We start from the raw sequence: 13317 nt of genomic DNA, 5'->3' as shown, positions 1-13317 counted from the left end.
ATAAGCATGAGCATATCATTGGTGGATTACGTCATCAAATGAGAAACCACGTTTATATTTTGCTTAGAGTTATGCTTTCAAAACAAGAATCTATAAAACTGACTAATTTAAAATCTACAGCAATTTAAAAAAATAATAAGTTACGTAATGAAAAGCAAAATTAATTGGGAAATATACATAGGAGAAACGTAAAAAAAATCACCATGCTCTTATTGACTCCATTAATGCCTGATACGATTCTATTTTAAGTAATAATGTAATTAAAAATATATCTATGTTCTAGAAAACACAATTATTGGAGAAAAGGGAATTTTGTAAGGGAACCGAGAAAAATCGCCATACTATTATTGACTCTAATGAGGCTTAATTAATTTTGGTGATTTATACAAATTAAGATAAAAAAATTAAGTTGCGAACTGAAAACAAAGGGAAATGATGCTTAATTGTTTAAGAAAAATGTAAAACCCCAATCTATTAGCATTTTAATGATGCTTAATTAATTTTTGTTACAATTAATAACTTAAGCAAAATTAATATGATATAAAGAAAAGCGTAAAAAATTTCCTTATTATTATTGACTAGATTTATGCCTAATTAATTATGGTTTTAATTACTAATTAAAGTAAGAATTTTTTAATTAAAAGCAATTTTAATGAAGATAAGGTACTTATCCGTTTAACAAAAGCATAAAAATCACCAAACAGTTATTGACAAATAGTTCTTGGTGCCAATGATACTAATTATTTTTGGTAGTAAGCACAAACTGAAATAAAATGTAAGCTATATTTTTCTTAAAGAACAATTAAGCAAAATTATTAAAGCAATGGAGGAAATGCTAAAGATTAATATTGGAATAACATAAAATGTATATTAGAAAAAATGTAAGAAATCGAAGCTTATTATTGACCCAAATGATGCTTCATGAATTTTAATATTCGGTACTACTATAGTATTATGGTATTTGGGGCAGTTTTAAAGTAAACCAAATGTACAAATTAAAATACACTGTATTATATTAGAACATTGGATTCCAAGAAAAAAAGTTGTCAATTTCAAGGCAAAAGTAGAAAATTCGAGCGAAATCGGTCGAACATTTCCAGAAAAATCACATTTCAAAAAGCTATATTTTTGAAACTTGATTCCTTTGAAATTATTCAACTGATCTTTTTCACATTTTGTACTTTATCGTGCCGAGTTATTTTCTTTAAAAGGATGTGAAAAATCATACACATTATAATTAAAACTTCTTTCCTCTATTATTAAAAAAATAATAAATATTTACTGGAAGTTATTTTTGCATGAAATTATTGGATAAACGAATTATAGCATTGTGTGCAAAAAGCTTTCAATTTGCTTAAAGTGTTCTCGAGATATAGTGAAACATGCAAGAAGAAAAATTAACATTAAGAGAACCAAACTTCAGTCACCTTCCTGACCAAATTGAACTTGACTAATTTGATCTACAATTATATTTAGAGGAGTTCATGCTTTTTATACTGGATTGGTAAAAGTTAATTAAAATAATTTTACTTTTTTTCTTATTGAACGTTTTGTTTCTATGTTGCAATTAACTAAAAATTCTTCTTATAAAGTTGCTCTGTTATCCCTTTCATATTATGTGTTATTTTTTCATAAACAATGTGTCCATTTCAGTTCTTAATACACTCAAAAAAACTCATTAAGTTGCCTTATCATATTTTTGTATATCGACCACAGTTTTAAAGGAATGTCCCATAATAAAAAACTGTTATCCTTTTCATATTATGTGTTATTTTTTTATAAACAATGTGTCCATTGCAGTTCTTATTACACTCAAAAAAACTCATTAAGTTGCCTTATCATATTTATGTATATTGACCACAGTTTTAAAAGAATATCCCATAATAAAAAAAACTTCATGACTTAAACACCATGATTTTTCTAATTTTCAATAAATCTACTCAAAAAGTTTATAGCTCAGATGTAAGAAGGAACTCATTTTCTCTCACATAATTCGTTTTAAAATTATTAATCAGTTTTTGAGTCTTTTTCAATTTTAAAGCAATATACAAGTAGCGAATACTTTACTGCATGTAACAAAACTGCGAAAAGCTTAACATTTTTATGAACTTATAGCGCAGCATTTTAATTGAAGTAAAAAATTGTATATATCGATTATGCTTCAGTAAATAGTAAGCTATTGTTTAGGAACAAATTAATTTTCAGAACTTAATTTATGAATCAGTTAAGTCATATATCTTTAAAATTACTGAATGAACTTTATTGCTGTGCTCCCCAAAATACAGTTTTATATAGTTATTTATAAAACCTTGATATTGTTTTCGTATCATCGAGTACGAGAAAATAATAATATTTATTGGAAGGGTGAAAACATATCGACTTACTCCTTACGATTAACAACAATAAATCAAAAATCAAGTTCTTTTTTTTAAGGGAAAGGCAAAGCCACATGTTTCGCTTCTAAAAATTAAGAACCTCTCTCCTCTACTCTTTCTAGAGGTGGCAAAACCAAGAGTCATAGCTACTCTTAGTAGAAAAAATCGCAAAACAGGAAAGTTGGTCGTGAAACGTCGCTGGACTGGAAAATCACGTCCCAGGTCTCGAGATTATTGTCTCTCTGATTCCTTGAATGCGACCTTCATCATACCACAATCATCACACATAAATAACATGCATAATTTTCTTTTGCCATTTTAAATTGAAATTCTTGTACTTTTTCACTAGTATTTCAAAATTTCCCATAGAGTTAACGTGTGTCCCCAATGAAACATGGTGGTTTGACTAATTCTAGAAATAAATCATTTATAAAAAAAAATAGTGCACCTCTGAATTTTCTTGTGCACAATAGAAATAATGTGCACAATTGAAGAATGGATGACTTGATTAAATCTGACAGTTTCCAGGTTGAACAATTTTGCACCAAAATGTCATTGAATCTCAGATACCCGGAGTTACCCCAAGCTTCCATTCATTAAAATGGGCATTCTTATTTGAAGAAAACTTTTGGGAACATGAAGTCAGAAACCAAAAGAGAAGAAACAAACACTTTTGAAAATCTGTGAAAAATAATAAAATTGCTGCCAGCAAAAAAGTAATTATCGCAATAAAGCACCATCTCTTCTATTTTTTTCACGATGTAACTTTCCATGCAGACAAGCATTATACTTTTCTAAAATTAGTAAATTTAGCTCCATTTAAACTTGCAAGAAGCAAGACAAATTTCCAAACGCTAATATCAATTTCACTTTCGAATTTTTTCAGCAGAAAATATTGTCGAACGGAAATTTGCCAAAATAACTAACGCCCGAAGATTATCATTCATTTGTTCACTGACTCTATTTATTTTCTCAATATAAACGATGAACCATGAAAATTTTTAGGAAATTCGAAAACAAATACTGAATTTAGAGCAAAAAATGTTACAAGTTATATGGTCTAAACTGCACACGTCAAAAACAGTATTATTTTTATAATCAAAAATATTTTCTTTGGAAACATTAATGAAATATTTTGTGATTAGGATATCGGTACATTTTAAAGCTTTCATTTCAAGATTTTCAAAAATGATATAAGGATAACTTAGTATTTTATTGAAATTTCCATAATTGTGTAGTTAGCAATTTCTATTCCATACTTCAACTTCTTACTTTATTCAGCAAACTTCTCAATCAAATCGGATTAGTTGTTAAAAACTAGGAAAAGTTACATTAATTTGAATGCATATAAGATTATGAACGCTATTCAAAATAACTTTTCTACATTAAAAAAACTTGAAAATTATCGTTTTCTCTCCGATTTGCGATTATATCGATATGTAAACAAGTTATATCTACAAGAGTTCAAAGTCACAAGCGTAATTTGTTATTTTTACTTCCGTAGTATCTTTTGATTCATTGCGATTTCTTAGTTCACGGATAAGTTAAAAAAGTGGTTTTAAAAAAAGCATTCAGAGAACAGAACAAATTCATTTACACGTGGCAATTTGTGCTAAGAAATTTAACGTTATCGAATAATTATTGATAACTGAACAATGAGTAAGAGGAACGAATAAACAGATAAAAGTCACTCTTTTTTTAAATAAAATAACTCAAAAATTAAATTTGACAATAATTTTCGCTCCTGTACCAGAAAATCTAAGGACAACCGGCTACCATTACAGAAAAGTAAGAATGCAAATTATTTATATTTTTAAAAAATAATTCATAAATAATATAATTCTGATATTTATCTGCAAATTTAAATGTTTAAGTCACTAAACTTTTTAATATGATAATATAAATGCTATAAAAAATTTGCTAAAGTATTAGGTACGATTCTCAGGAACCGAATTCAGGAAAAATTACCATACTGTTTGGTAATGAAATTTCTGGTTTAAAAACCTCATAATTCTGGTTATTAAAACCAAAATATACGGTATTTAATCTATTTATTTGGTAATTTTTCCTTTTATTTGATAATAGTTTCACGAAAATTTTGGTTTTCGAAATTATAATTTTTATTATTACTGATTCATTAAAAATTGCAAAAATGAAAACTAAATATAACCGAATAATAGTTTTTATGCCATGCTCTAACGTATTATTAAATTACCAAATTTAACTATATTTTAGCAAATTTCCAGAGCTATAAAATAATAACTTAATTTTGGTAAGGAACAAATTTACCAAATTTTGAAACAATTCATATTTGTTTTATAATTTGGAAGAGTACAAACGTACTAAATTTTAACATAAATTATAAAACGAAAATTTTACTGTTAATTTTACCAAAATTATTACGAAAGCGCTTATGTAAAAATTACTAAGTTTCTTGATGTGTCCATAGAACCTGAAATACGGCAAATGTAATCAAATTACTGATAGTTTTGACCATTTTTTTTGTCTCAGCGTAAGAAATGAATACCTCAACTATAGATTAAAAAAATCATTGTTTAAAGTATTTTAAATTGCATTATGTCAATTTTCACAAGTGCTCAATTTAAAGCGTAATTTTCTAAAAATTCCTTAAATTTACTGCAATATGTGAATGCAATAATAAATATATAGTTTAGTGAACCATGCAACTGCGGACATTCATTTTTATTTTAATTATTAATGAGTAAAATTTGTTGTATTAGTATAGTTTTTGAATAGAGTATACAAGTATACAGCACTGTATGTAAAGATTGAACGTAATAATTGATCCCTATTATAACAACATTTCATCGTTTTCAGGATTGTTTATAATCAAAGAGTATACATTTGTATACATTTTTATAGCTTTTTTACACAAAAAGTAAGAAAAAAACGCTAGAACAAAAGGAAAAAAAGTACGAATGTTCATTACTTTTTTCTTGAAAATAATTTCCAAAAGATATATGTTCAAATATTTGCCTTCTAATCTAACAATTGAAGTCATTAACGTCTTTAAGAAACAAATTTTAATGCAACGAAATAAATTTGTAAAAGGTTTAGCTATTATAAACTGAATATCCTTAGCTAAATATGAAGAGATAATTGTTATTTTATATGCTATTTTTCATGCTAAAGCTAGTTTTCATGCTCATTGTATACCCTAAATATGTTACAAATAATTCTTTTATGAAATTATTTAGTATTCGCGAAAGTAATAAGAATTTCTATATTTTAAATTATGTTTCATTATAGATTCTCTTATATAAATTTAAACTATTAGCTATCATAGATTCGAAGTTGTGAGAAAGAAAATAGGATTTTTAAATGAATTATAATACAATGCGAGTTGACAATGAATGCATAGGTAGATACCGATCCCCAACATAGAAAACATTTAAAACTTCACAAGAACATATTTTTCTTTTAGTTTTTCTCTTTAAATAACTAACATATAGTCAAAATGCGCAATATTAAAATGAGAAATATCGTATCGACTTATTTTTACCTTCCTTTTACTAAATTTTAATATTTTTCTTATAATATAATATAATTTATTTTTTTCCCGCTTGAATAGATGTGTACGTAAAGATTAATTTCAATTATACCTTGTAAGTACAAAATCATGAATGTGTAGAGTTTCAGGAATTAAATTGGTATTATGTAGCTGGATCACGCCTTGCAACCATTTTTACGTTGAGTTGTACAGATCTATTATAATGCGAGAAGAGATATAGAGTTAAAATTAGAAAATATTGGTGAACATGCGTTTTTCTCTAAAATACTGCGCAAATGTAAAAATTAAATTATTTGTCAGAATTCTATGAAGGGTATTTAAACAAATTGTCTACTTTTTCACACTAAAGAATTCTCAATAATAAAAGTTATTCTTTTGACCCACTCTAGTATATATATATATATATATATATATATATATATATATATATATATATATATATATATATATATATATATATATATATATATATATATATATATATATATATATATATATATATATATATATATATATATATATAAATAAAATAAACACTCGATGCAATGGTGCCTACTTTCGCCATGAAAAACCTTCCCCACTGGTATAACCATGTTTTAATATTATCGTTAAAATGAAATGCAAGTTTTGAATATTTTTACTCGCAAGACATATTTTGTTATTACATAAATTATTTTGGTCTTGACGAAAATAATTATATATGTGTCATGAGAGAAAACATGTGGACACAGAAAATTTTGTTGTCACTTATTGAGCTGGAGAGTTATAATTAAAAATTGTTGATTCAGCCATTACGTCACACAATTCTTTTAAAAGTTTTTTTTTAAAAATAATTGTTTTTTAAGAAATATGATTTTTTTATATCTATGCATGATGTTTTCATTTTTCAGAAGTATGGCTTCTTCGCCAAGGAAAAGAATAGCCATAGTAGGTGGTGGTTTCTGTGGTATTACGCAAATCATCATGCTGAAAGAGGAAAATTTAGAGCCTTACTGCTTTGAGAAAACAGACAAACCATTTGGCACATGGAATTATCGAGAAGAATCCACAGTAGGAGTTCCTTCACTTATGCCAAGCACAATCATTAACCATAGCAAAGAGTATGGAGCTTATAGCAATTTTCCTCCAGATAAAGAATTACCTAACTATATGAAACACAAGCAAATTTTGAACTATTTTATGAGTTACGCTAATAAAAATGATGCTTTAAAGCATATCCAATATAATTCGGAAGTATTGGAGGTAAAGAGGGCTACTGATTATGAAGAAACTGGCAGGTGGAACGTGAGTGTGAAAAATACTATATCAGGGAAAGTGACATCGGATATCTACGATGGAGTGGTCATTAGTGTAGGACACATCAATATTCCTAACTGGCCCTCATACGAAGGTCAAAACTTGTTTAAAGGGAAAATAATTCACACCCACAGTCTAAAAGGTGTTGCAGAGTATGCAAACAAAAATGTAGTAGCTGTAGGAATGGGTTGTTCGGCTTTAGATGCTGCAGTTGAAACTAGCAATGTAGCTAATCAAGTAAGTGAAAAGAATTTTAGAATGCCTTTGTCAATTTATGATTATTATCGAATTATGATGTATTCTTAGGTCAAATATTTTTATCCAAGCTTATAAAGAAAGACATTTTCAAACATACAAACATTTCATACATAATCATAGTTAAAAACATTTTAGAACATTTAGCAACGTAGTTAGAAACAAATACTTTTCGATTTTAAGCAAATCACTTGCGCTACTTTAGTTTGTGTCAGGAGTGGGGAGACAAAATGGTCATGCATCAAATTAAAAACTTTTCTTACACACTATGTTATGATATATATATATATATAAGCATATATCTTCGTTAAGCAAATATATATATATATATATATATATATATATATATATATATATATATATATATATATATATATATATATATATATATATATATATATATATATATATATATATATATATATGTATATATATATATATATATATATATATATATATATATATATATATATAATATATATATATATATATATATATATATATATATATATATATATATATATATATTTATATAATGTGCTTTTTTCTGATTCTTAAGTTTCGTATCTACTATTTAAAAATTTAATGAAACTTTTAGAGACTCACTTTTAGAAAAATTTGTAGGCAAAATTTTATTTTTGGATGAAGGAATTATGAAATAGTGTTAAAAATGCCCATCGCATGTTAAAAGTTAAATAATAGAATCAGTGAATCATAATGTTTTGAGCCGCGATGGCTCAGGGGTGAGAGCTTGCCTTCCAATGAGGCGAACCGGAATCGAATTCCAGGTGATACGTATTCGGCATCCGCCCTGCACCGACCACAGTGCTGACGTGAAATATCCTCAGTGATAGACGGATCATGGAATAGAGTCCCCTTGCCGTCAGGCTAACAGCAAGAGGTTCTCGTGGTCTTCGTCTCCAAATAACGCAAATGTGGGTCAGCTCCATTGAATGTTTTAATGCTTATACAAAATGCTTTGAAATTTGATAATTTGTGATAAAAAGTTATATTAACTTATCAATAAATAACAGTAATCTAATTAGAAAGTATTAAATATATTTTATTAATTTTTACTTATTTTTTTTCATTGTAAATTTGCTATTGAAGTTAATTGAGTAAAATTTTCCACACAAATTTTTGTTATTTCATAAAATACTGCCATCGAGTATTTTTTTCTTAATATAATTATTATTTCTCAGTTTCATTATCTTATTCTTATTTAATTGAATAATTCTTAAAATATGCTAAAATAAAGATTTTAACAAATTTTAGTTTAGTTATAAAATTTCGTCGATTGAAATTACATACGAATATATCTTTTATTTAAAACGATCCATAATGAGATCGAAAATTAGAAATTTCAAGTAACGAATAATTTTAAATTATTAAAGATTGCTTTTATGTACTATATTATGCACGAACTCTAACGTTTAGATCAAATTATAGTTTTTTTCTTAAGAAATTGATAAGGTAGATAGTAAGAAGCCTCTTTACTGATACCACTTAAAACTTCTTATTTCAAATGAAAACAACATAATTAGGGTAAACTAACCAGTGAAGGAACACTTAAGCTTTGCTTGAAATTTAAAAAATCATATTAATTTCAAAATTCATAATTTTAGTTAAATGACAGTGTCAACATATTTGTTACTAATTGCAAATTATATAAAAAATTTTTAGAGAACTTACATAATATTGTTTTAAAGTTCTGGAGGTTCAAATAACAAGTAGTAAGAAGACCAAGTGAAGGAACAGCTCTTACCAGTGAATGAACACCCAGTAAAGGAGCACTTAATTTTGGTTATTTTTTAATGCCCTTTATGAATTTATAAGCCATACAAATATTTTAAAAAAAAGCCTATTCTTGAAATTATAACACATAAATACTTGGAAAATGCAAACTTTTTTTGTAATCATGAATTGAAAATTAAAGTGTCAACATATGAAGACATACTGTTTATTCGCTGGGAAATCTATGCCCAGTAAAGGAACGTGCCTGTTCCCTCACTGGTTGGAAGTTGTTTTTCGTATTTTTAACATACTTTTGATGCGGAACATCACTAATGGTACAAGAAAATTAAAGTTTATCTTTTATTTTCATTAACTTAGGAAAAAACCCAGTAAAGGAACACTTGTTCCTTCACTGGTGTTTCATCGTTTGGTGATCAAGTGAATAAGCAACCCCTTATCTCAGTACTTTATTATGCTATGATGCTTACAAAAAATAAAACGTAACTTCAATAACTATATTTTGAATTCTCTTTTTCACAGTGAGAAAAATAAAGCTATCACATGCAATTAATTCCACTTCAAATATATAAATACAAACACTCACCTTAAAATTTTTTCAAAGAAACAAGATGTTGCAGAGATAATAACAAATTCAAAAATTTTTCCAGAGAAATCTATTTGACCAGGTAATCCAAAACATTGCTGGATGGCTTCCCATTGTTTGGCGGTAAGCTATTGTTACCAATCAATTTGTAGAAAAACTTTCAAATTTTCATTTTTAATCAATATATATGAAATGTTCCTTCACTGGGTAGTGTTCCTTCACTGGTTGGTTTACCCTACATTAGGTTTTGTGAAAATTACCCAGTGTATTCCCTAAATGAAGCTACCAATTTTCGGGACATAGAAATCAAAAATACATTAGTTAAATGTTTGTGCTAATAAAATTTCGCAGAAATTTCATTCATAGGATTAAATTTAAAAATCTTTTTTTGACATCATCGTTATGGGCATAAAAAAATAAAAATTATACAATTTAGATACACCGCATCATTATGATAAGTTTGTTCCTTATTTTCCGATGCGAAGATGATTATTTTAAGAAATCACTCTATTTTCTTTTAAACTTTTGAGATTTTTAATTTTAATTTCACGTAATTTCTAAATTAATAAACTAATTTCTTTTCAAGGAAAATGAACCGAAGCAATTGTAAGACGCTAAAGCAGCATACAGACTTTTCTATTTTGAAATTATGAACAGGGCTCCTGTTACGAAAGAATTGCGACAGTAGCTTTATTTTCAATGCACAAGAAAAAAAATAGATCACTCTTTGCTCTATGTAGAAAGTAGTTTTATACTCTTATTGAAATACGTAGTTTTAATTTTCCTTTGCAAGTTTAACCCTTTCGCGCCTAGCGGGACTTATAAGTCCCATGAAAATTTCTAAAAATCTTTTGGGACAGAAACGCTTCACTGTCAAATAGGAGACTTTCCCACCAGTCCTGCCAATATTTTTTAAGGTATTTTCATTCATAGAATATAGATGGCACTACGGTCAATAATGCTGCCCTACCCATAGTTTATGCTACCAAAATTGTTCTGTTGTAAAAAAAAAAAAGAAAATCGTCGCGAAAGGGTTAAAGAACTCCAATGAAAATGAAGCTTTACAAAGGTTGAGTATCCGGAATTATCATTTTATTTATTTATAAGAAAATTCTGCCGACCGCCCTGTGTAGGGGGCAGGGAACTGTCCTTGCATCAGAAAGGTCCTGGGTTCGAATCCCGGGCAAGGCATGGATGTTTCTTTCTCTCTGTGTGTTCAATGTCCTTTCTCCTTGTGTGTGAATGTGACCCGCCCTATAAACGGGCTGTGGTTGTGTGAATGGTATGGCAGAAGTCGAATTCCTCGCCATAGATGGCGCCACTGAAAAACAGGAACAATCGCACCCCCTTTGCCTAGACAGGCATACGACAAAAAAAAAGGAAATTCTAACAAAACAAAAACTAAATTATATAAATTATATCAGGTATTGTTTTCCATTACTCTGCTGCCATATCTTTATTTGATTTCATTAATTTTAAATATTGATATTCTTCATCAGTTAATTGATTTTTTTTTCTTTACAGGTTTACCTAAGTACTCGTTCAGGAGCACATGTTTTAACTCGAGCAGGACCTCATGGCTTACCCGTTGATTACGTTTTGTTTCGTCGTTACATCACCATTTGCCTAGACGTTCTTCCTACAAATTTATGTAGTTGGTTGTTGGAATGTTTCCTTCTTGATCTAAAGTTCAACTCAAGATTGTATGCAGTTGCACCTAAATTCCACATTCTTTCTAAAGATCCAGTTTTTAATGACCACCTTGCATCGAAATTAATCTCTGGATCTATCATTCAAAAAAGAGAGATATCAAAATTCACTGAGACTGGTGTAATTTTCGAAGGTGAAACATCCATCACTGAAGCTGATGCAGTTATAATAGGAACTGGTTACACTTGGAAATTGCCTTTCCTTGAAAAAGATATCCGTACAGATTTGGAAAACCAGATTAATTTATACAAGTGTATATGGCCTCCTAATTTAAAGCATTCCACTCTGGCCTTTGCAGGTTTCTTTTTACCATTTGGTCCAGGTTTTCCAATAGGGGAGTTACAATGCCGATTTATAGCTCAAGTGCTCGCCGGAAACGTGAAATTACCTAGTAAGAAAGAAATGTTAGAGGATATTACAAAAAGGAATGAAGACAATGAACACAGGTATGGGCCAAGTGATAAACAAAACATCCATGTTGATTACGTGCAATATAAAGACGAACTTGCTGAACAAATAGGTGCAAAGCCAAACCTTTGGAAAATATTATTTACAGATCCTCAACTTTGGTTAAAATTAGTATTTGGTCCTTGCGTCCCATATCAGTTTAGATTACAAGGACCGCATCCATGGGCAGGTGCGAGAGAAGCTATTATGACGTGTGATGAAAGAGTAATTTATCCCTTAAATGGAAAAGAAATAGAAAGACTGGAATCGCCACTTGTTCTATACGTAAAGAAATTTTTATACTTTTTATTGCCAATGGCTTAGCAAAATTCTTTTGTAAGATAGTAAAGCCTAAAAAGAAAATTTACCTAACGTAAAAAATTTTACTTTAATTATTTGACACTTAAGCAAGAAATAGGATCAATCATTAAAAATGTTTTCTTTTTACATTATTTCAATAATCTATTGAGGCGCTGTTTAAAAATTATCACCTATTGAAGTAGCAATAACAAAGTTAAGTTGTCTACAAGACAAGACAAGTAAAGACAATTCAATAATTCTCTGGAAAATTTTGCTGATAGCAAATTTCTTACTTTATTCAATTATATTTTACTTTATTTTCACATGCTTTTTTTTTACTGATATTTATAATTTTTTTAATGAAGCAGTGTGATTTGATGTCACTGTTACTAAAAGCTTCATTAGTAAGCAAATTTAAATAATATATAAAATTTCAATATTCTTTTAATATTTCAATATTCTTTATATTTACTAAATATTATGAAGAACCATTATGTATTTTTTGTTTTACATAAAAAATTTTACAATTTTTAAATAAAGGCAGTCTACATAGCTTTAGCAAAATGTCTTGAATTTAGTATCATTTCTAAGGTTTATACACACATTTTAAAATGAAGCTGGAAGAAATTACTGAAAATTTATTATTATGATAAAGATTTATGAAAAAAAATTATTTTTTTTCCAATGCCCACCTGGAAAATGACCTAGGTCATACGAGTTGCTCGTACAGGCACCTGAAGGGCAGATTTGTTGGCCACTCTTTCAGGGGTACCATACTGGTAGGCCAACGTCGATGATAAAAATTTACTATACGCATTCCTGTTTTTCAATCAGCGAAGAATATTTTTTACTATGCGCGAGAATGATTGAATAGTTTAAATCTGTGATATGAATTTTATTTCTATGACGTCTTGAGTTACAATAAGGCGAAATAACTGCCTAATTTTAAATTAGAAAAAATGAAACAAAAATAAATTAAAAAGAACTTATATATTGCTAAAACAATTTTATGCAAAAATGAAACAATTATAGTAGCAAATATGCAGCCATAATTTTTTTACAAA

At 28.1% G+C, this 13317-nt stretch overlaps 1 protein-coding gene across 1 annotated transcript; it reads left to right on the top strand.

Moving 5' to 3' along the window:
* The first annotated feature begins 3882 nt into the window (after positions 1-3882).
* LOC107438673 (flavin-containing monooxygenase 5) lies at positions 3883-12817 on the top strand. The gene is made up of 3 exons (XM_087165601.1): positions 3883-4163; positions 6798-7440; positions 11321-12817. Exons 2-3 carry the CDS (start codon positions 6802-6804, stop codon positions 12275-12277), a joined length of 1596 nt encoding a protein of 531 aa, XP_087021727.1. The 5' UTR covers positions 3883-4163; positions 6798-6801; the 3' UTR covers positions 12278-12817.
* The last annotated feature ends 500 nt before the right edge of the window (positions 12818-13317 follow it).

The sequence above is a fragment of the Parasteatoda tepidariorum genome, chromosome 1, assembly GCF_982258835.1.
Source record: "Parasteatoda tepidariorum strain Cologne lab strain chromosome 1, Ptep-v5.0, whole genome shotgun sequence".
NCBI lineage: Eukaryota > Metazoa > Arthropoda > Arachnida > Araneae > Theridiidae > Parasteatoda > Parasteatoda tepidariorum.
This window is presented reverse-complemented; position numbering and strand designations above follow the sequence as displayed.